Genomic DNA, 24,338 nt, shown 5'->3' with positions numbered 1-24,338 from the left:
CTTCCCTTAAGAACAAATGCTTTGGGTGAGTGTGATACCGTAATAAATGGAATGAGTAGCTACGGATTATTCCCTTAGCCACTTTACCCATTTGATCCCGGTGTACTAGTGGGGTGGGAAAGGGATTGTTTTGGATTGTGCTTTTTTTCCCTTGATATTTACCTTAGACCTATCCTTTGTGATGCATATACTAATTGTTTCATGGACAAAACAAGGGATTTATGGTTGTATGTCAACTATGTACCCCCTTGGCATGATAATCTAGTGCAAGGGATGTTTAACCACGACCTAGACCCTTGCTTACTATTTCCCTTTGACCCCGAAATACTTTTGAGATGTGAAAGTTGTAGTTTTGGGTCATGCTCAATTACTTTTGATGTCGATGCCATTCAATTCATTTGTATCCTTTATGCCAAGCTTTTCATTCCAAATACCAAGGATACATAGATGCATGTTAAGTGTGAACCACCTTGGAGTAATGATATAATTGTGTTGCTAATGCTAACCCTTCTACCAAGAGGATTGTGTGTTTGTTTTTCTCTCTCTTGGGTTTTGAAAGATCTAAATTTGAGGAGAAAGGAGAAGGGGTTGTTACACTCAAGAGGCGCCTCAAGTGAAGGGAAAATTTGACTTTATACCTTATATTTCAACACTCAAGAGGCACCCTTTGCCTATCCCCCATTAAGGGCATTTTTGACATTTGTCATGTAATATTATAAATAGACAAGTAGCCTTCTATTTTCACTAGTTTTGACATAATGGATTGAGTGACTTTTTAGATTGTAATCTTAGTGTTATATTGTAGTCTTCTCCTTCTCCTTAAGAGAGAAAAATCGAAACTTGGACCTTGAATACATTTGGAATTGGTTTTTCACTTGTATTGGGTTATTTGGCAAGCAAGGTGTGCTTGAGGAAATGTGAGTTCTTTGGGTCACCTAAAATAGTGGTTTGATCTTACATTGGTGATGTGTGTTTGAAGGTTTGATACACCTTCTATTGCTATTCATTGGTGGAAGTGGGGGTCTCTCTACTATCTTTACTTTATGCATCTCTTCTTCATCTCTCTACTATCTTTACTTTATGCATCTCTTCTTCATCTCTTTTCTTCTATGTGTGTTTGCTGATTTTTGCTATCTAGTACCATTTTTGTGTTTTTGATAGTATTTAGGCTATCACCAAGGAACCAAGAGAGATTCCAAGTAATCTTATCTGCCATCAGTGAGCGAAAAAGCTTATCCCAATCACTAACTCCTTCTGGACATTTATATTTCTCCATCCTTAAATCATAATCTTTGATGTGATCAACTCGTTCAGGAAAAAATCTTGACATCTTAGGATGTTGATAAAGATGCTCAACAATCCACATTTGTAGCAAGATATTACATCCTTTGAAGAAGCCCTTCCCTTTCTGACAAACAGTTAAAGCACGGTATATGTCAGCCAAGATCATTGGTACCATAGTGTAATCCTTTTTCTTGATCAATACATGTACCACTCCAACTAAGCGAATATTATTTTTTCTCTCTCTCCTAGGGAAGACCATAGTTCCTAAAAATACTACCATGAAAGCAAATCGTCCATGCACTTTCCAGGCTTCAAAACTTCTTTTGTTGTAGAGTTGTTTACCGAGCTGCTCAAACCCCTCTTGTCTTTCATATATTTCATACAAAAACTGTAAGGAGACCCAACCTTTTTCCATTGATTCTTTTTTTGAGTTCCGTATGTTCATAAGCTTACAGAATCTATTTATCAAGATGAGTCTCGAGGCTATAATTCTTTTTCAATGCATACCCCTAAATCCAATATAAGCCACTATCTCCTTTAAAGTCGGAGTCAACTCAAAATTCGAGAAACGAAATACATTGTTCATCGGATCCCAGAAAGTCAGCAGTGCATCAACCACCTTCCTGCTAGGGTTGATTGTCATGATGCATGTCAAATAACCCAAATACTTATATATATCACCATGATCAAATGAATCCATCTTGTTCCACCATGTCCAGAGTTTCCAAGGGGTACAGTCTACAACCTATAGTGGTATATTCCTATTTCTTTTTCTTTTTTGACACTTTCCATCAATTGGAGGAGACATGTTATACCTACAGATAGAGACACAAGATTAGAAAATGTCTAGAATCTAGGCAGAACTTAATTCACTATTTTTGAACTTTTTAGTTTGACTCGTGAGAGTTAATCCAACTATTAAATTTGACTCAGATTCAAAAATAATTTTATTCAAAATAAGAAGTGAGAGAAATATGAACTTCAACATTTCTTTTAAGGGGTGACACTTTTTAGACCAACTCTACTGAAAATTTTGAAACGACAGACCCGTATACAATTTCAACTATGAGTTTGAGAGAAAATACAACTAAATACACTAGAAAAATAAAAATAATAACAACTTAGAGAGAAGGAAAGAAACGAAAAGAAAATAATTATTTTGTATACGATGTTGTGAAAAACTCATCCTCACAACCCCTAAAGGTTCAGGACTATTAAACTATGTATTTACATGTTTTATTAATTTATCAAAACTTAGCTCACGACCCCTAAAGGTTCGGGGCTATTAAGATATGTATTAAAATTAAATTTGAGAATAAGAAAAAAAAAGGAGAAAAGTAAGATAAAATAATAATACTAATGAAAATAGTCATTTTTTCATTCATTTTTTTTTCAAAAATATCCCTAAATAAATTTGTGAATAATTTTTAAAAGACATGGTCATATCCTGGGAAGGATTTCCTATGTATCTCACTAAAGAGTGAGAATCATACCCTCGGAGTTCATGAAGACCTTAAAAAGTATATGAATTTTTTAATTTCTTTGAAAAATGATTTGTTAAATTTGAGGATAAAATACTCTCTTGCGTTTTACCAAGTTGCTTAAAGTCGTTCAACAATCAAATGGCCTTCCAAATAAATGTCAAAGAGAACGTAGGATGCACATGTTGGTCATTATAAAAAGGGACACCTGTCTTAGACAGACCTGACCCCTGTGCCGAGTCTCGCTAAGTAAAATGCACATGATGTAAATAAAGAGAAACCTAATAGGGATAACCAGATTCTGAGTTTCAGTTCTACTAAGTTTAGCTTAATAGAGATATGTGTCTAGACTGGCTTACTTGAGCGGACACTCAAGTTGGGAATAGACAACTTGTTCGGTAGCAGTGCTACTCTACCCTCATTGTGGATCCAAACCCCGCCTAACATGTGTGACTAATAATATTTCACCAGGTGCCTTGACACTCCAGCTATCTCAAAAAGAAGATAGGATGCATACTATGTATTCCTTCTATCATATTTTCATAGACTCAGAGCAGGTGCGTGAGAAAAGATAATTTATAATACAGTTCAACAATATCAAAGCAATAAATAAGAGACAAGTAGCACATTAGGCCAACAAACACAATATAAACAATAACTAAAGCAAGTAAAAGTCAATATCCAAAGTTTGAATTCTGGTTCGTTCCCTAGCAGAATCATCGGAGATGTCACACCCTTTTTTTGCCCAGAGGCTCGAAGGGTTTTCTTAATTAAAGTGATAGTTTTGAAATAGAGATTATATTATTTATTTTCAGAGTCGCCACTTGGAATTGAGTTATGGTATTCCAAGTCACTTTTTGGAATCCCTAATCAAATAAAAAAAATTCTTTATTATGGTCTGCAAAAACAGAAGACCGGATAAGAAATTCTATTGACCGGGGGGAAGATGTGAGGCACCCCTCGAGTGTCATGGTTCTAGCACGGTCTCTTTTATTGACTTATCTTGACTTACACTATTATTTTAAGGCCTAGGTTCGCTCACTTTTATTATACTAAAATTATTTTTAACCCTTGTATTAAATTGGTGGAAAATTATTTTTTTAAAATATTTGCCAAGGTGCACTATTGCATCCTTGAATTATTTTTAAAATATATCAAAAAGATGCGTACGCCGCATTCTTAATCGAGACAAGATTTATTTATCCTATATTTGCCTAACGTTCAAAAGCTTGCCTACTCGAAATTTCACCTTACTTTAACATTAACTTGAACAAAATTCATTTAAAGCGATTAATTAATTTAACAAAACAATTATCAAGATTTATTAATGATAATAAAATAGAAATAAAATAAAATAATAATAAAATAATACAAATACATAAAAAAAATTAATCATATTATACTAATTTTATTATGATCTTCCAAAATCATTTTCTTTAAATTACTGCAAACCCCGAAGCACTAGGAGATCTACAAACACGAGGCTCTCATAATTTATCTGAACAAAAATCTGCCAAAATACTGAGCAAACTAAAACAGAAATTGCAAAACTCGAAACCCTTTGTTTTTCTTCGATTGGCAATTGCTTTTGGGGTTAAGAAATCATCCCCTTCTCCCAAATCACAAGTTTTCATCAACACCCTTTTCAAGAATCTCCCTAAATGGTGGTGCCAATTCTTACAAGATAAATTTCACACCAACACAAAAATTCACTATCGTAGACTTACCATCGGTGGCCAATGAAGAGAGAAAGGGGGTAGGGGGGTTAGGGGTCGTTGTCCCACTGGTTTTGGTGGCCAGTGAATAGAGGGGAGAGGGGACAGTGCTGAAGTTATTATTGGTAGTCGGCATCGCCGGTCCTGGTGACGAAAAAAAGGGACAGGATAGGTGGATTACCGGTGAGTTTCGCTAGTGGTAAAGAGGTTTCGAGTCAAAACCGGCGGTGGGTTGGTTGGCTGAAAAAAGGGGTATTTCAATGGACATTCATCGAAAAAGGGTCGGTTGGACTGCGCCTTGGCGATTTTCTGGTGTGTTATCTCCGGAGTCTACCATAGGGTCGGATTTGATGATTTTCTGATGTATATCGATGGAAGGTCGATTTCGGTTATTGATTTTAAGTCTCTACCAATTTCAAACTGGTCGACGCTTTTAGCAAAATTTTGGTGACGATTTCGCTGGAACATTTACAAAGGATTAACTAGAGGGTGTTTTTCGATCGTTTTTCGATGATGTTTTGCTGCTATGTCGCCAGAAAATCTGGGCCCTAAACCTTATTTTTCTCTTCCTATTTATTTCTCTCAATCTCTCTCTCTCTCTCTAACTTTGTCTCTTCTTATCAGATTTTTCTTTACTGGCTTTCCGTCAATCATTTTATTCTATGTGCATGAATTATTGGGTGAGGTGTGTCTATTGAGTGAATGGAGAAGATGAATTCTGTAAGCTTGTGTAAATGGTGTATGCAGTGTATTTTGTGTGTGACTATTTTTCCTTTTCCTCTTTCTCTTCTATTTTATGTTCTTTGAAACCAAATCATCTTATACTCTAGAGGAATATCTCAACATTTGGAATCAGGTTTAATGAATAATCAACAACCGACAAACATTAATTTGAATAGTCATACAAATAAACATGGCACTACAACAATCACACATACTTAATAATCTAAGAAAATCACTAAATGACTTTATTTATGATGTAATTTGCAACAAACTTCGTAAAATAAAAAGCACAGAATCAAATAAGAACCTGTGTGACAATTTTACTTGACTACAAGAACAAAACTCAATTATCGAAAACGCGAACGAAAATACGAAACTCAATTTAAAACTCAAGTCGTCCCCCTTTACTTTTTTTTTCTCCTTCTTACTTCTACTGCTTTTTTCTTCTCTCTGCCCTTTTTTCCTTCTGATATCTCTCTTTTAATGTATGTTTTTTTTCTCTCTCTGTCAGTGTTTTTCTGTTTGTTCCTTTTTCTACTCTATGTTAGTGTGATAATGTTTTCTTTCTCTCTGTATGATGTACGTATTTCGGGGAGTTTGAGAAGTTACCCCTTAAAAGAGGGATGTGGGGGCAGTTGAGGGAGAGTGGGTTGTAGATAGGTAGGGAGGTTGGGAGTGGATAAGGATTCTTTTTTTTTTAATTTAAACTATATAAAATAATAAAAATAAAAATAATAATAATAATAAAAGTAGATTTGCTAATTAATTTTCATATTTAAGAAAAATACAACGAAAAATTATAAATAGCCTAAAATAATATAATTAAGATAATACTAAAACTACTATCCTATTTATTAAAATTAAAAGAAAAATACATTTTTAACATTTTTCGTATTATTCTAAAAAAAATAAAAAAAATTTCCAAAATGTGATTTTATTTATTTATTTTTCAAATAAAACCTATAAAAATAAAAATCAAAGTTAAAATAAACATTAGACAAAAAATAAATTTTTGGTACTAAAAAAAGATAAAAGCTACGGAAGGGTCAAAAATTAGGTGTCTACAATTATTAACTTTTAATATTTAAACGACTTATAATAATTAATTAGGGGTGACATAGTAAAATTACGGTTGAAGCAGTTGAAACAGACATGTCATAAATATTTATTTTATTTTTTAATTAAATATTATTAATTTTTTTAATATATAAATAATATATAATAATTAATTAGGAGTGATATAGTAAAATTACGAAGTAAGCAGGTGAATGTCCGCAAGGGAGACGACAGGAAGCTCCTCAACTGTCTCTTATTATATAAGAGAAAGAGAATTATTTTTTTTTCCTTTTTTTTTTTGGGTAATAAGTTTTTTTTCCTATGTTTAAGCTACTATTTTTCTTCCAAACTTCTTTAACTGCATCTTTTTATGCCTTTTCTTTGTGACTCCTTTTTTTAACCAAAAAAAAAAATCTACTCTTTGATTGTTGCTCTTTCTTATCAATTAAATATTAAAATAATATTTTTCCAAAAACCACTAAAAAGAAAAAAGAAATCAATACATATTTTCAACCTTTTTTTAGAAAAAAAAAGGCATCACAGACTAAAAGAACAATAATTGTAGAGTAGAATTTTAATTTTTTTAAAAAAGTCAATGATAGATATACATTTTTCATACAAAAATGATACAATTTTTATGCGCATCTTATATAGTTACGCCCTATAGGTAAGAGTTTTGATTTATAAGATGTTCTATAACTCTTGCCTTAGAGACCATACTTAACTAAAGACTTTTAAATAATAAGTTATGCCTTATGAGCAAGAGTTGACACTACCATATTGTGTCTTGATTTATGAGATGTTCTATAAATCAAGAACTTTCAAACATCAAGTTGTGTCTCATGGTAAGAGTTGACACTATTTCATTATGTCTTGATTCACGAGATGTTCTATAACTCTTACCTTAGAGGCATGACTTAGTCCAAGGACTTTCAAACAACAAGTTACGCCCTATGGGCAAAAGTTGACACTACCACATTGTGTTTTGATTTATGAGACGTTCTATAAATCTTCTCTTAGAGGCAAAACTTAGCCCGGGAACTTTCATACAACAAGTTACGCCCCATGGGCAAGAATTGACACTATCACATTGTGTCTTGGTTTATGGATGCTCTATTAGTCTTGCCACTAAAACAAGTCTTAGCTCAAGAACCTCCCCAAAAAATAAGTTAAGATCCATTGGCAAGTCACACTACTACACTGTGTCTTGATTAATGAGATGTTCTATAACTCTTGCCCTAAAGACAAGACTTAATTCATGGATTTTCAAACAACAAGCTTTGCTCACAAACAAGATTTGACACTACCACATTGCGTCTTGATTTTTGATATTTCTATAACTTTTGCCTTAAAGACAAGACTTATCCAAAAGGACTTCCAAACAATAAGTTACACCTTTAAATTTACTTCGACATCAAAGAGAGAAGAACCTTTGCGGATTATCCAATTTTCTTAACAATAAATAATAAAAATTGAGAAGAAAAGAAAAAAAAGGGAAAAGAAAAAAAAAGATTGAGAAATAAAAAGGAACAAAGTAAGGTTAAGAAAAAAGAAATTAAAAAAGAAGAATAAAAAAATAAATATTGAGAAAAATGAAAATGAGAAGGAAAAAAATAAAGTTTGAAAAAAAGAAAAGAAATGATAATAATAAAAAATAAAGGTTGAGAGAAATGAATTATAGAAAAAAAGAGAAATGAAAAATAAATAATATTTGAGAAAAAAATGAAAATAATAATAATAAAAAAAGATTGAGATAAATGAATTAAAACAAGAAAAAATAAAAAAAAAAAAATAGACGTTGAGAGATAAATAAACATGAAAAATTTAAAAATATTTTAAGTATAGATGAACAAAAATATACTTATTCTATAAAAAGATTAGTATTTCATTTTTTAAATCAGAAAAGGTACAAATATACCTCTGAATTTTAATAAATGGTATAAATATATCATACATCATATTTTGGGCACAGATATACCTTTGCAGTTAATGAAAAGTACAAATATACCCCTAAACTTTAAGAAATGGTACAAATATACCCTACATTATACTTTGGGTATAAATATACCCTTGTCGTTAACGAAAAGGTATAAATATACCCTTCTCATTAATGGCGGGACACATGTCAGCATTATATTGATTGACCTTTTTAAATTTATTTTATCTGTGAATAATTGCATCCATCCTAAATTATAATTCATATCCTGTCCAAATAACCCGATCCGACCTGTGATACAATGAGGACCTTGGTTTGACTGAGGAATGTCCAAACTTGTAAGTTTTTCTCATGTTTTTGTTCTTAAAATGTTGTCTTCTTGTTCACTCTTTGAAGTTGGTGAACAATAGTGTAACAATGAATTTAAAGCAGGTAAAGATAACCATGAATTAGAAATAATTTTTGATTCACAGACACTCATGAATTAAAAAAAAAACAATCAACAGTCATTCATGAGGAACATTAAACAACATCAGAATATTAATCTAACATCAAAACATTAAACAACATCACAATATCAAACAAATATCTACTCGATTCTAGATGGTAGATGGATCGAAATATGAATCGAACTGATGCATTTGTTAGGATTTTTTGGGTTAGTGAGAGAGTGTGAGTGTGAGAGATGGAAAAAAGAAACACGCGTGAATAGAGACACGTGATATGTCTCTTGAAGCTTCTCTATTACACTGGTCAGGTCGAGTTATTTGGATCAGGTATGAATTATAATTTAGGATAGATTAAATTATTCATAGATAAGATAAATTTAAAAAAGGCCAACCAATACGATACTGACACGTGTCCCGTCGTTAATGAGAAGGGTATATTTGTACGTTTTCTTTAATGGTAAAAATATATTTGTATTCAAAGTATGATGAGGGTATATTTATACTATTTATTAAAATTTGAAGATATATTTATATTTTTTTATTAACGATAAGAATATATTTGTATTCAAAATATGACAAAAGTATATTTGTACCGTTATACTTTTTATCTTTTCCGTTTTTTTAATGAAGGTGAAAAAACAAAAAATCACCGGCTAGTTTACTGCTCTAGGTTAGGGCACAAAAACTCAACAAACGGCACCTGCAGATTTGATGGCCTAAAAGTGTATAGACAAATCTGGAAAATTTTCTTCGCAATAAATAAATGGAATTTAATTGAATATACACACACTAAAAACAGTATATCAATGATTCTAGTGGTTATTTGAAATTTAGTTACGCATTCTATTTTAAATTCCTTGACTTAATTTGGAATAAGAGAGTCAAAATAACCATTTAATATTTGTATGCAAATTTGAACATAAATTTTTAAAAAATAAAATTTTTGTATTTAAAAGTTATATAATTTAAGTTACCTTATATTTTTGGATAAGTTAATTAGATATACATAATCCTTTTTTGGTAATTTAATTATTACTTTATCATTAGCCAAAATATTCACATCCCCATTTCATTTCAGTTGGAGATTGAAAGTCTTGAGGGAAAAAACCACAGAATACAAAAAAAGTAAAAAAGGAAATAAAAACATGTCTTCTTTTCACCAATTATTTTTCCAGAACAAACAACATATACATACACAAAAAGAAAAAATCCCCTTACCATCTTCAAATACGTCAATGCCAATTCCTCCATTTTTCTTGAAATTCTGATTCTCTCTCACGCACACAAACACACACTTGCCATTTCCCTTACCCATTTTCTTGAAATATACTTACCATTTTTCTTATCTGGATTTTCAAGATCCTGATAATCTTGTTGAAATGAAAATTATCATCTTTCTTATATAGTAACAAGAAGAAGCTTCTGTGTTTTTTTTGTTTTATTTTTTTTAATTTTAATTTTTATTATATATACGTAAAGTTTTCATTTTTGGGGTTTCTTTATTTAGTCCAATCTCCATTTGAATCTTGATCAAGAAGTGCTATCAAAATTTAGGGTTTCCTTTATTTGGGGGTTGGAAATTGTTTTTTTTGTTTCATATAAAGTATACCCTTTTAGGGATTCTTGTTAAATTTTTGATTATTGGATTTTTTTATTGTAATTTAAATTGTAGTATTATTGGCTACCTTGCTTAAGTGGAGTTAGTTTAGCAGATAGATAGATATTGGATTTCATAAGAGGTGAAAAAGAGAACAAATTTAAGTTATTTAGTGGGTTAACAAGTTAGTATTGTATGGGAGAACATGAGGGATGGGCAGAGCCAAGTGGGCTATTGCCGAATGGGTTAGTGCCCAATGCAGAACCAATGATCCGAGTTCTTGGCTCGGAAAGATGGTTACGGGCTGAGGAAAGAATTGCTGAGTTAGTTGGTTGTATTCAGCCTAATCGGCCATCTGAGGAACGGAGAAATTCTGTTGCTGATTACGTTCAGCGGCTCATCATGAAGTGCTTTCCTTGTCAGGTTGTCTTGAAATTTCCTATTGTTGCTTGTGTGGCCGCATTCTGATAACAATAGTTGTATAGAAGTTTCATATGCATTGTTTGGCTGCTCTATTGTGATAATGTAAAAATGAATTCTCAATGACTTTCGCGCATCGGTGTACACTGGTTGAAACTATGGCCACAATAAATTTATGTTAACTTTTGAAATGAATTAATATGTTGTTCAAATTATAGAGTGAATTAGTCTGCTTTTCTTAGCAAATTATACCATCGGAAATGGAAATGTATGTAGTGGAGGTGGTTGAAAAGAAGTGCTAAGTGGACTGCTGGTTTGGAGTGGTTAAAAATTTAGCGATGCAATCAATAAAACACGGAGTCATCATGAATGATTGACAGGGTATAGCATGATGAACATAGTTGTATCTCATTGACCAGGGAAAGTGATTATTTTTATGGTCATAAAGTGAATTCAGCATTAGTGTTTGTGATGCAGTTGACGGTCTTTCATTGGTGTAAGCTTTCTTTGGTAAAGAAAGAATTACTTAGAGTTGCCATACAAACTTCATCCTCTTACTGTTATTACTGAAAGAAAACATAATATGCAGGCATTATGTTCTGGCTTGGTAATGCGCGGCTTTTTGCTGCTAATCTTTTTGATCACCTTACTCTTCCAGGTTTTCACTTTTGGTTCAGTACCCTTGAAGACTTATCTTCCTGATGGGGACATTGATTTAACTGCCTTCTGTAATAACCAAACTTTGAAAGATACATGGGCTTATCAAGTCCGGGATATGTTAGAGGAGGAGGAGAAAAATGAAAATGCTGAATTCCGTGTCAAGGAGGTTCAGTACATTCAAGCTGAAGTATGTCTTCTACACAACCCCCATTTAATTTAGAATTTGCATTAAATGTGCTCTTAGTTTTGTTACTGAGGGTCTATTGGAAAAAGCCTCTCTATTCACAAGGTGGGGGTAAGGCTGCGTATGCACCACCCTCCCCAGACCCCATTTGTTGGATTACACTTGGTATGTTGTCGTTGTTGTGCTCTTAGTTTTGTTGCATCAGAGCATAGTAGGAAAAAGCAGGTGACGTGTGTAGGTTTTCTTTTCTGCAGTGATTGGAATTACACTCTGCTGACAGAGTTAGAGTATGTTGGAGCATCGCTCCATTTAGAGAGCTTTGTTCAGGTTTCATCCAATTTTGAGAACAATAGATTGGTGAAAGTAGTTTCTTCGTTGTTTATTTTGGACCTGAATGGTATCTGCATTCTTTGGGCCTTAAAGGAATTTCATAAAGAAAATGAAGTATACCATGATATCTATATGTTCTCATTTTCTTCTGACCTTTAAGAATAAAAGCAAATGTCATTCTAAAAGAATTTCCTCTTTCCCTTTTTAATTTGTTAACAGAAAGTCAAAGAATTGATTGCCTTGTTCATATATCTTTCTTTTGCGTGATGGTTTTATATTATTAATGCCTAGATTAGGTCTTAAAAAAAGAGCTATCCACAGGAAGAACTTGTTCATATATCTTTCTTTAGCGTGATGGTTTTATATTATTAATGCCTAGATTAGGTTTTAAAAAAGAGCTGTCCACAGGAAGAACTAACTCCAGGCTGGCATATCATTGAGGTTCACTCAATATCAGGATTCCCTCTGGATTATTAATTACATTCCTCCTCCTTTAGGATAGGATCCTCCTTGGTCCTTTTTACATAACACTCTCGGCCGCCCAGGAGGACTGATTGTGTTTCTCTTTATACGCAATATCTTGTAAGGCAAAGAAAAAGATCTACCTTGGCAACGAACACGTCATTAACTGATGGTTTCATTGCGTTGGATGCCACACTCAGTTGTCAGTGTGTGTTAACTAAGTATCATGACTTCTCGCTTTCCTAACTAAATAGAGGAAGCTGGAATTCTGACCTGCTTCCGACTTCAAAAATGTCTAGTCTGATCTTCCCGATTGGTATGTTTGTAGGGGTTTACTTTAGCGAGGAATTGAAGTTCGCTGTAAAATTGGGGTACACTGTGCTCCCAATGAAAGTGTACCTCTTTGAGAAGGGCTCATCCTAGAAGTTTTTCCTAGTACCATTCATCAAGACATATTTCAGTGGTCAAATGTCTTGTCTGTTACTCCCTTTGGATCTCATATGATAGAGTTGTAAATTTAATGAAGCATTTTTCTCTTGCATTTATTTGAGACTCATCTGTATTGCCTGATTGCTAATTAGCATGTCATATTTATCTCTTGGTTGGGTTTTCAATATCAAAAGCAAGAAAATAAAAACTGATATTCCTTCATAGGCTTAGTCCATTGGTTTAAGAATGATGAGAGATGGCTGATAAAAAAAGTATGTTATAAGATTTCAGTTGAAATGTTGTTATTTATCTAAGCGCTGGTTTAAGGATGTCTTCTTTTTCCCCTTGTTCTGTTTGTCTAAAGCTGTCAATGGGATCCTCTTGAGCTTGCTGGAGGGCTTCTTTATCCTGCAGTTGCAGTTATTGTATCCTAATGGTGTAGATCTTTCCAATTGGGTCTTTAAATGTTATCTTTTTTTAAGTGATGTAAGCTTCATATTTTTGGTAACACCTGGCACTACATATGCTATTTCTTGCACCTTCGGGATTTTCGCATGGGGATGGCATATTGGTTGCCGCCATGTTTTTGCAAGTTTTGAGTTATTGCCCTCACTTTACACTTTTACCTTCAGATGGTCTATCGGGAACTACCTTTCTACCCTAGAAAGATAGGTGTAAGGTATGTGTACCTCCTACCCTCCCCAAACCCCAGTTGGGGGATTACACTATTACACTGGGTAGGTTGTTGTAGTTTACGTTTTTTCCTGGGATTGAACTTTGTTAATGAGGATATAGTAGTGTTGAGGAAGTGGCTTTTTAATTTGAGTTATTGAAATGTCATTTGGATTTGAAGCTAATATTTTAACATGAATAATCAATAATTTATTTATATATTGATGTCTTATTATTATACTTGGAGAAGGCAAATGCTGCTTAAGTTCTTGGGTGTTATACTTTACATTTCTTCATTTGTATTCCTATGCACCATAATCATTAATATTCTTTTATTTTTGTGCACTCACTTTTCATTGTTCTCTTCCCCTTTCTATTGCAGGTGAAGCTAATAAAATGTTTAGTTGAAAATATCGTGGTTGACATATCTTTCAATCAGCTAGGGGGTTTGTGTACCCTTTGCTTCCTTGAGGAGGTATGCAGTTTCTTCTTACAATGGAAAAAAAATCTGATATTTGATGATATGGTCATAACGTTAATGTACCATTTTATTTTCAGTTTCCAAAAAAATAAAAGGAAATGAAATCTGTACTTGTTCGTCTGTTGTAGGTCGATCACCTGATAGACCAGAATCATTTATTCAAGCGCAGCATTATTTTAATTAAGGCGTGGTGTTATTATGAGAGCCGTTTATTGGGTGCTCATCATGGTCTTATTTCAACTTATGCCTTGGAGACCTTAGTTCTTTATATATTTCACATGTTCAACAATTCGTTTGTTGGGCCTCTAGAGGTTACTAAGTTGCAACTTTTACTTTTTCTCTCTCTTTCTTTTATTTTTTGGTTCTTAGTGTGAATTTCTATCCTTTAAAGTTTTGTATTTTATACTTCATTCTCAAAAAAGGCTTGTATTTTATACTTGCAGGTTCTTTATCGCTTCTTGGAGTTCTTCAGCAACTTTGATTGGGACAACTTTTGTGTTAGCTTGTGGGGGCCTGTGCCAATTAGTTCACTTCCTGATGTCACTGGTAAAGATATGTAGAAGAGTCACTTTTAGTTCTGTTTTCCTTGTACTTTGATGTGAGTTTATTTGTTAGCTTAAGTGTAGTTGGAACATGCAGCGGAACCTCCTCGAAAAGATAGTGGAGAATTGCTCCTCAGCAAATTGTTTCTTGATGCCTGTAGCTCTGTATATGCTGTTTTCCCTGGCGGCCAGGAAAGCCAAGGACAACCGTTTGTGTCTAAATATTTTAACGTGATTGATCCTTTACGAGTAAACAACAACCTTGGCCGCAGTGTGAGTAAAGGTACTCAAGCTTTGAAAGTTTTTAATGACATCAGTTATTTTTTGTTGTTCAAAGTAGTTTCTGTTGTTATAATTTTATGTATGCATGTGGGATCTTTCCTTATGAGGATTTACTTAAATTTAGTTGCAATTCATTTTTTCTCTTGATTTCATTTTTCTTGGTTTATAGAAGTCATTTCTATTAGACCAATCAAAAAGGAAAAATCTTTCTCTTTCAGTTTGATGTTAGTGAAATCTATGTTCAATGCTCAATTGTTGATATTTATATTTTTGTATTGTTCTTCTTGCTGTTTGCGAGGTCCTTTGGGTTGGTGGTGGTGAACTCGGGCTTCCCGAAGAAGGACGAGCACCTGATCACCTTCGAAGCGCGATAGCCAGGACCCAGATTGACTTTTTGTTGCTTAGGAAAGGGGATAGGGTGTTGTGTAAGGACTGTAAAGTCATCCCGAGTGAGAATCTTTCGACCCAGCATAGGCTCTTGGTTATGGATTTGGGTATAAAGAAGAATAGAAAGAGGAGGAGTAAGGAGTGTAGACCTAGAATTAAGTGGGGCGGCCTGACGCCAGTGAATGTGTGAGAGATAGGGGAGAGGTTGGCGGGAATGGGGGTGTGGGAGTGGTGGGGGGACGTGGATAGTATGTGGGACAGGGCGGCAAAGTGCATCAGGGAGAATGCAAGTGAGGTGTTGGGTGTTTCTAGGGGTCGGGCCGGGCACCATCGGGGGGATTGGTGGTGGAATGAAGAGGTGGAGAAGAAAGTGGGGACCAAGAAAGGGGCGTATGCTAAGTTGGTGGAGAGTAAGGACGAAGAGGAGAAGCAGGTAAACAGGAAAGAGTACAAGCTAGCGAGGAAGGAGGCTAAGTCAGCAGTCACGGCAGCTAAGACGGCCGCTTTTGAGAGCTTGTATGCAGGGTTACAGGGGAAAGGAGGAGAGAAAAAGTTGTTTAGACGCGCTAAGGCTAGGGAGAGGAAGGGTCGTGACCTCGATCAGGTGAGGTGCATTAAGGGGGAGGACGGTAGAGTGTTGGTGGAGGACGGCCACATTAAGAATAGATGGCAGTCGTACTTTCATAGGCTCTTGAATGACGAAGGGGATAGAGCTATTGTGTTAGGGGAACTGGAACACTCAGAGGAGTGTCGGGATTTTAGCTATTGTAGACGTTTTAAGGTAGAAGGGGTTAGACAGGCTGTTCGCAGGATGCGAAGGGGTAGGGCGACGGGGCCGGATGAGATACCGGTGGAGTTTTGGAAGTTCGTTGGAGAGGCTGGTGTAAGGTGGTTGACTGGATTGTTTAATGAAATCTTCAGGACGGCAAAGATGCCCGAGGCTTGGAGGTGGAGTACCATGATCCCTCTCTATAAGAATAAGGAGGACATTCAGAGTTGCAATAACTATAGGGGGATTAAGTTATTGAGTCACTCTATGAAGATCTGGGAGAGAGTGGTCGAGGTGAGGCTGAGACGGATAGTGTCTATTTCGGAAAACCAGTTTGGATTTATACCGGGCTGCTCGACGACGGAGGCAATCCACCTGGTACGGAGGTTGGTGGAGCAGTATAGGGAAAGGAAGAAGGATCTGCACATGGTGTTTATCGACCTGGAGAAGGCTTACGACAAAGTCCCCAGGAAGGTGCTTTGGAGATGCTTGGAGGTGAGTGGAGTACCGCTGGCATATATCAGAGCAATTAAGGATATGTATGATGGGGCGAAAACCCAGGTGAGGACGGCGGGAGGAGACTCAGAGCATTTCACTGTCCTGACAGGATTGCATCAGGGATCTACTCTTAGTCCCTTTTTGTTTGCGTTAGTGATGGATGTGTTGACGCGGCGTATTCAAGGGGAGGTGCCGTGGTGTATGCTTTTTGCAGACGATGTAGTTCTGATAGATGAGACTCGAGGGGGTGTGAATGACAAATTAGAGGTGTGGAGGCAAACTCTTGAGTCTAAAGGGTTCAGGGTGAGCAGAAGCAAGACAGAGTATGTGGAATGCAAGTTTAATGACGTGAGGCGGGAGAATGAGGTAGTAGTGAAGCTGGAAGCACAGGAGGTATGTAAGAGGGATAATTTCAAGTATCTTGGGTCCGTGATCCAGAGTAACGGTGAGATTGACGAGGATGTCTCGCACCGTATTGGGGCGGGATGGATGAAGTGGAAGCTCGCGTCGGGGGTGCTGTGTGATAAGAAGGTGCCACCCAAGCTTAAAGGCAAATTCTACAGGGTGGTAGTCCGTCCGGCCTTGTTGTATGGAGCGGAGTGTTGGCCAGTTAAGAACTCCCACATCCAAAAAATGACGGTGGCAGAAATGCGGATGTTGCGCTGGATGTGTGGGCTGACTAGAGGGGATAGAGTTCGGAATGAGACTATCCGGGAGAAGGTTGGTGTGACTTCAGTGGAGTGCAAGATGCGGGAAGCCCGATTGAGATGGTTCGGACACGTGAAGAGGAGGGGCATGGATGCCCCGGTCCGTAGGTGTGAGAGGCTAGCGTTGGATGGTTTTAGGCGGGGTAGGGGTAGGCCGAAGAAGTACTGGGGTGAGGTGATTAGGCGGGACATGGAGCAGTTACAGCTCACCGAGGACATGACCCTAGATAGGAAGGTCTGGAGGACGCGAATTAGGGCAGAGGACTAGGGCCAGTTTGGGTCACTAGTGTAGGGAATTACTTGGTGGGGGTTTTATTCCTGTTATGATTCCGTGTTCCGTGTTCCATGTTTTATTACGAATCTGTGTGTTTTCCTCTGCTTTCCTCTGTTTTATATTACTTATGGGTGCCGTATTTATGTTATGTTATGTAATCTGCTTCTGTGTTTTACTATGTGTTTGTGTGGTATCTCGTGCCTTGAGCCGGGGGTCTATCGGAAACAGTCTTTCTACTTCTTTAGAGGTAGAGGTATGGACTGCGTACATCTTACACCCCCAGACCCCACTAGGTGGGAATACACTGGGTTTGTTGTTGTTGTTGTTGTTCTTCTTGCTGTTTACACCTGCCGGTTCTGGATGCTAATGAATAGCTAAGATGTGTTCAGAAGCTTCTTTGTTTTTGTTTTGGGTGGGGTGGGGGTGCTGGAAATCAATTTTCTTCCACCTTCTTTGTTACTTCCTCTCAATGATTTTTGTATAAATGTCTCAGGCACTATTGGTACTATTTTGGCTTCGTATGAGTTTGGTGTGCTCCATGTAATGCAATGTAGATCTCAAAAAAAATGTTTGTTTTGGTGCCTCTGAAGAACAAAAAGTTAAAATTCTATTGCTTGTTGCCTTGGGCAAACTTCTATTGACTAATGATGAATGTTGAACCTCTCGAGGCAATTTTATGAGACTATTTATCATCGTGTAGTGTTATAGACAGCATCACTTAGTTCTAAAAGGCCCACTTGTATGGTTCTTAATACTTTTCCCCGAAAATGGGTTCTTAGTGTGATTTCTTGTGCTGCTTCATGTGGATATGTTGTGTGTTCTTGGCAGGTAACTTCTATAGGATACGGAGTGCATTTGGATTTGGTGCCAAAAAGCTGGCAAGATTACTGGACTGCCCTGAAGAAAATCTCATTCATGAAGTAAATCAGTTCTTTATGAATACATGGGACAGGCACGGCAGTGGTCAGAGGCCAGATGCACCTGGAGCTGAGTTTTGCCCCAGACTGTCAACAATGGATGACCTTCCCGACTCCGAGTACTTAAGGGTCCACTCTAGTGAGCAAAAAAAGGTAAATGAAAAATCTTCTGGTCATGATGTTGAGGTGGAAGGAACTGTATCACGGATTGTTTCCTCTCAACATGGTAATCATTCAGCTGGAAGCTTCTCTAGAATGAATGATTTAGCTCAATCCTCATACACCGAGAGCCAAAAGAGCTATGGAAATTTGAACACCTCAAGGGCGTTTGATCAAGCGAAAAAGGAGTTCACTTCCTCTCAGGCTGTACGTTCCGATAAAAATCAGAGAAATTTGAGGTCTGATCAAACAGCAAATGATATACAGGGTAAGATTGTCTTTTCTAGAACACGGTCTAGTCCTGAGCTAACTGACACATATGGTGAAGTTACTTCTCAAGGAAAGCGTGGCAATGCTCCGGAGACTGCAAAAATGCAACCTATTCCATTGAGGCAGGATGGCAGGAACTGGAGGAAGAATCAAGGATCTGAAAATTTAGCAAGCCAGAGCGATCGATCTCTAAATAATGATACTTCATCTATCAGACATTTTCCCTCTCATCAAAGTCTTGATGCCGTCTCTGACTCCAACAGTAGATCAAATAGCTTTAACCAAGATGCGGGTTTAGATGCTCCGAGTGAAGAGCTTTCATTCACTGGTACACGGGGGATGATGCATCAGGATGAGCAAGATCTTGTAAACCTGATGGCATCTAATTCACTTCATGGTTTTAATGGTCAAGTTCATTTGCCATTTAATTGGGCTTCAGCTCAACTGCCTTTCCCTATCTCACCTTCCGTTCTGGCTTCTATGGGATATAATCAACGAAATTTTCCGGGATTAGTTTCAGCTAATTTTCCTGTGATTGATCCTGCATTTTCCAATATACAATTTCCTCATGGTATGATATCGCCCCACTTAAATCATTACTTCCCAGGCCCTGGCTTGAGTCCAACATCCGAAGATACAATTGATCGGAATAGTGAAAACTTTAGTTCTATGGATATGAACTCAGGTGAGGTGAACAAAGATATCTGGCACGAGCCAGATTCAGGTTCCAACATTGGATTTGGCCCAGAAAATGGAAATTATGAAGCGCCTCAATGTGATCATAAGCCACATGCAGTCCAGTCAGGTTTTGATTTTGTTCCTTCCTCTTGGGTGAGTAGCTCCAGTGCTAGAGCTCAGCAGAAGCAAACAAAGGAAAAATGTGGGCCGATCAAGGAAGAACATTCTGATGATATTCAGTTTCAGGATAACAGAATGAGCGATGTTTATGCTGAAGAAAGATTGGCAAGTTCAAGGTTCTCAACCTCTGCTCACACTAGTTCTGTGAGAAGCAAAACCTCTTCCGAGAGTTCTTGGGATGGTTCTTCTTCTAAAAGTACAAAGTCAACAAGGGGAAGACGGGGAAATAAAACAGGTGCTGCCGAGCCAACTGCTGGTTATGGAAAAGGTAAGATGATGTCTGACAATATCTCTAACCAAGCTGAGGAGGATGATCAGGATTGGAACTCAGTGTCAAACATGGGTACCGAAATGGCTGAGGGAAGTTCAGTACCTCAATCTATTATTTCCATGCACATTGCAAGGCATAATGTGCCTGAATATGAAGGTGCTCAGACAAGTGGATCTGACCCTATAATACCCATTGCACCAATGCTCATAGGGCCTGGTTCTCGGCAAAGAATGACAGATAATTCTGGGGTTATTGCCTTTTATCCCACTGGACCACCAGTTCCCTTTCTTACAATGCTTCCAGTATATCCTGATGCATCAACCAGCCAATTTGGAAGAGAAGAATGCTATGATAATCGTGATTCAGGCCAGAACCTTGATCCATCTGAGGGTTCTGATCACACTGAAAATCTAAATGCTTCCTGTGCTATTAGAGGGGCTACTTCTATAGAAGCACCTGGTGGACATAGGTCTGATATACTTAACAGTGACTTTGCTAGTCATTGGCAAAATTTACAATATGGACGGTTTTGCCAAAATCCAAGGCATCCTGGGCCTCTTGTTTATCCTCCTCCTGTTATGGTACCTCCTGTATACTTACAGGGTCGTTTTCCTTGGGATGGTCCTGGAAGACCGTTGTCAGCCAACATGAACCTTTTTACTCAGCTAATGAGCTATGGTCCTCGTGTATTACCCATTTCACCGCTACAGTCTGTTTCAAATAGACCTCCCAATATGTTTCAACATTATGCGGATGACATACCGAGATATCGTAGCGGGACAGGAACATATTTGCCAAATCCAGTAAGAAAGTTGCTCGAAAAAACTGTTTATTTATTGATATTGCTCTATTCCATTGTATGTTTGATCCTAGGTGGTGTTGTTGGAGAGAGATTAATGCGATATTATTATATGGTATTCACATTTTTGACTTCACTTGTCTATTAGCATTTTTTCTTCTTCAGATCCCCAAGAATGACTTTTAGATCAATAGATGCATCTCAATGTTTCACTAGTTGCTTTTAAAGCAACAATTTATACATTACTACCAAGAGATGCTTCTATTACTGGTGGGATGTGGGTATTATACTTGTTATTTGCTTAATTTAAGAAGAGAAGAGTTATGCTTGTTCCGAGTATTAAGAGAGTGTTTTTTGTAAGTGGAAAACCTCACCCCACTTTGCTTTATTTTATCTTTCAATTGATGCTGAGGAGTGCAATGAGCATTTGCCTATTCCATGCCCATGAAGCTCAGATATAGCACCCTGGTCTGGTCTCCCTAGTTGGTGAAACTAGATTACATGTCTGTTCACAGTGCTCACTCATGTGTTTTGCCGTATAAAATCCTTTCTACTAAGATGTATAGTACTGGCATTTCTAGTGGATATTTACCTTTTGTGATTTGACTGTTTCTTCAGAAGGCTTCAGTCAGGGATCGGCATGCTCCTGGTACAAGAAGGGGGAATTACAACCATGACAGAAACGATAACTATGGTGACAGAGAAGGAAACTGGAATGGAAATTCAAAATCCCGTGCTGGTGGGCGCAATTACAACCGCAGCCAATCTGAGAAATTAAACTCAAGATTGGATCGTCCAGTGTCCAGTGAGAGCCGAGCTGACAGGTCATGGAGCTCCTCTCATAGACACGACTCCTTCTCTTCATATCAGTCTCAAAATGGTCCGTTGCATGCAAACTCAAGCCCAAGTGTTCCTCCGAATATGGTGTATGGCATGTATCCTGTAACATCAATGAATCCAAGTGCAGCATCTTCAAATGGACCTGGTGTCCCTCCAGTTGTAATGTTCTATCCATTTGACCATAATTCTACTTATAATTCACATGGAGAACAGCTTGAGTTCGGGTCTATAGGTCCAGTAGGCTTCTCAGGTATAAATGAACAAGCCCAGCCAGGTGATAGAAGTCGACTAAAGGGAGCAATTGAGGAACAGAGATTTCATGCAGTCTCTGGGCAACGGTCTTCCCCTGATCGACCGTCTTCACCGCATTATCAAAGGTAATATTTTAGTTGGTTCCAAAGATGCATCAAATTTGTGATTTGTAGAAGTTCATTAGAATCAATAGTATTTTACTTGTGTTTAGCTGATTTTTGCTTGTTATATTTATGTCGAGCCTGCTTCTGCACATTCCTTGACACCTAGTTTCTCTAACTTGTTTTTATGGGATCGTTGACTATGAAAAGTTGTGGCAAAAGATGCTACGATAAACAAAGTATCAGCCGGTGCTGCCTTCATTCCAACTACACACTTAACAATTGCAGTTTGAAGACAGAGTAGAAGCTGAAGCACTTATAAGATACTTGTTTTTGTTTAATTATATTAAAAGTTGTTTTGGTTTGTCAAAATGGTAGATTAATGGAGAAAACCTCACACCTGTGTATAGTAATCATGGCAAGTAAAATTTAGATCTTGGAGATAGTTGCTTGTATCTTTTTCAAATACCCATATATGAATTTGATCAAATAAATGAAGGCCGTAGGGAGTACATTGTATTTCTAGCGTAGAATGATGCTCTGTATGATAGTGGTAGTTTTAATTCACTGCCTATTTCATTATTCTTTCTTGGTGAAACATTTTTAAATTTGTCAATGCATCTCAGCAGGAGTTTTAATTGTTTTGGTAGATCATTTTCTCGAAAAAAATTCATTTGAAAATGCTGATTTTTCATCCCTTGAATATTAAGCAGAAAGAAGACTGAGAAATGGTGATGCAAGAAACAGTGGCGAGGCATGGCGAGTTATTCATCATTCTTATCCTCATGTTGGAATTGGGCTTTCGTGCCCTAGCTTTTCAATTTTTGCTAGTAAATGGCCACTCACGTGGTGATGCCTAGATTCACCGTAAGGTGTGAAATCATGATTTAGCCGAAGCAGCCTTTTCAACGATGCCAAAGGGGAATGTCATGTAGATTATTGACATATTGTAACCTCGTTGAAGTTGGTAAGAGAACATGGGGGTTCAACTTGTTATATTAGTGTTACAATTGGAAATCATTTCCGAGGGAATGTACAAGAATTTTGTTTTACAGATGACTCTGTAGTAGCTTCAGTTCACTCAGGATTTCGACAGTGTAGTGGTATGTGATTATACCATGGTGAATTTAATAGACAAAAGATTAGAATTCATTTCAATCATAATCTCTCTTTTCTGTTTAAGTAATTGGAGCTAAAGCACTGTTGACTGTTGCTTTCATGCATGCAATGCCTTTAAAAAGATTTCGAAAATGAGTGTTGTTTCTTTTGTCCAACTATTTTTTAATTCTTGAATCAACTTCTGGACTTGGGAATCCTACTTTTTGAAGGACATGAAAAGTCATTTTTTTGGTTCTTTTTTTAAAAATGAAAAGTTTAATTCATCAATGATAATGTGCTGCGCGCCTGCGCCTTTTGTCTTATTTTATGTGAAAGGTGTTTCTAGAAAGGAGATAACTTACGGAATTTGTGCTTTAAATGGTCATGATATTTATGCATAAAATCATGCTGTTAAACCTTAGTTTGTGTGGGTCATGTTACAAGGTTGTTGGGGGGGTCGGGTGGGTCATGATACAAGGTTGTTGGGGGTTGCTTGGTTGGTTGGGTAGGTCATGATACAAGGTGTGGGTGTACTCGGCCACTTTGGGCATTATTATTCGTTTTGCTTATGTAGAATAGTTGCTCACGATACTTGCGAGTAATGCTACTCGAGCCTCACCCAAGAAAAAAAAGTGTAACACAGTACTCATGACTAATGTTTATTATATTCCTTGTAAACAAAAGTAACCAAGAAAGCATCTTTTTTTACTTTGCCTTACCTTCTATTGTATTAGTAAGGGGCGAATGGGGGAATGTGCAATAGTTTCCTTACTTTCGTTCGATCGAACTTACTTCAATTTTTACTCTGACAATATTCGTATAAAATTATGTCAGATCTTTCTTGAAACAGAATTTAGAATCATATCTAAATGAATTGGGAATAGACTGTTTGGAAGTGATTCAGTAATTAAAGCTTTATGACTCCATTTTGGTTCTAAAAATTCCCTTGAGGTATCAACTAATGAGAAACATATTAGACAACCCCCAGATGTGGCTCTTCCTGGAAGTGAGAACACTGCTGCCCGATCAAGGAAATAAGGAGAAGATTGAAAGGATTATGAATTCCATTGAGTTCGCCCTACTTGGGATGTACTTTACTTTCATCAAGCTCGTAAACTCACAATTGACTCCAAAATCATTGTTGATTGCTTCAATGAAAATAAAGAAGCCCCTAAAATTACCCATACCTAGACTCATGGTGGAGCTTCATTTCTTCCAAATAAGAAACAATTAGAAACAACAACTAATTGTGGCTCTTGGCCCAGACAATGTCCTAGGCGCAGGGGAGATCAGAGCAACTGGAACGCCTAGACGACTTTTTCTTCTTGGGTTGCAGTAAGTAAATCAAGAGGTAGTTCCGCCCCTTGTCCCTAAATATGAGGAATATGTTCTAAAAAAATCTTGCTTCAATCTGACCTACTTGGCAGCGATCCCA

The 24,338-nt window shown here is 36.8% G+C and overlaps 1 protein-coding gene across 5 annotated transcripts; it reads left to right on the top strand.

Annotated features, from left to right (window-relative positions):
- The first annotated feature begins 9,708 nt into the window (after positions 1-9,708).
- LOC107845391 lies at positions 9,709-22,963 on the top strand. 5 transcript variants are annotated; one of them, XM_047397959.1, is made up of 9 exons: positions 9,709-10,664; positions 11,320-11,508; positions 13,781-13,873; positions 14,008-14,190; positions 14,323-14,425; positions 14,519-14,704; positions 18,167-20,616; positions 21,234-21,829; positions 22,516-22,963. In XM_047397959.1, the coding sequence occupies exons 1-9, from the start codon at positions 10,437-10,439 to the stop codon at positions 22,538-22,540; spliced, it is 4,053 nt and encodes a 1,350-aa protein (XP_047253915.1). In that variant the 5' UTR covers positions 9,709-10,436; the 3' UTR covers positions 22,541-22,963. The 5 variants fall into 5 exon arrangements, with proteins under 5 accessions (XP_047253915.1, XP_016545171.2, XP_047253914.1 ...); XM_016689685.2 differs by having other exon boundaries at positions 9,710-10,664; positions 22,519-22,963; XM_047397958.1 differs by having other exon boundaries at positions 9,710-10,664; positions 21,231-21,829.
- The last annotated feature ends 1,375 nt before the right edge of the window (positions 22,964-24,338 follow it).

The sequence above is a fragment of the Capsicum annuum genome, chromosome 10 (assembly GCF_002878395.1).
Source record: "Capsicum annuum cultivar UCD-10X-F1 chromosome 10, UCD10Xv1.1, whole genome shotgun sequence".
In the NCBI taxonomy this organism is placed as follows: Eukaryota; Viridiplantae; Streptophyta; class Magnoliopsida; order Solanales; family Solanaceae; genus Capsicum; species Capsicum annuum.
This window is presented reverse-complemented; position numbering and strand designations above follow the sequence as displayed.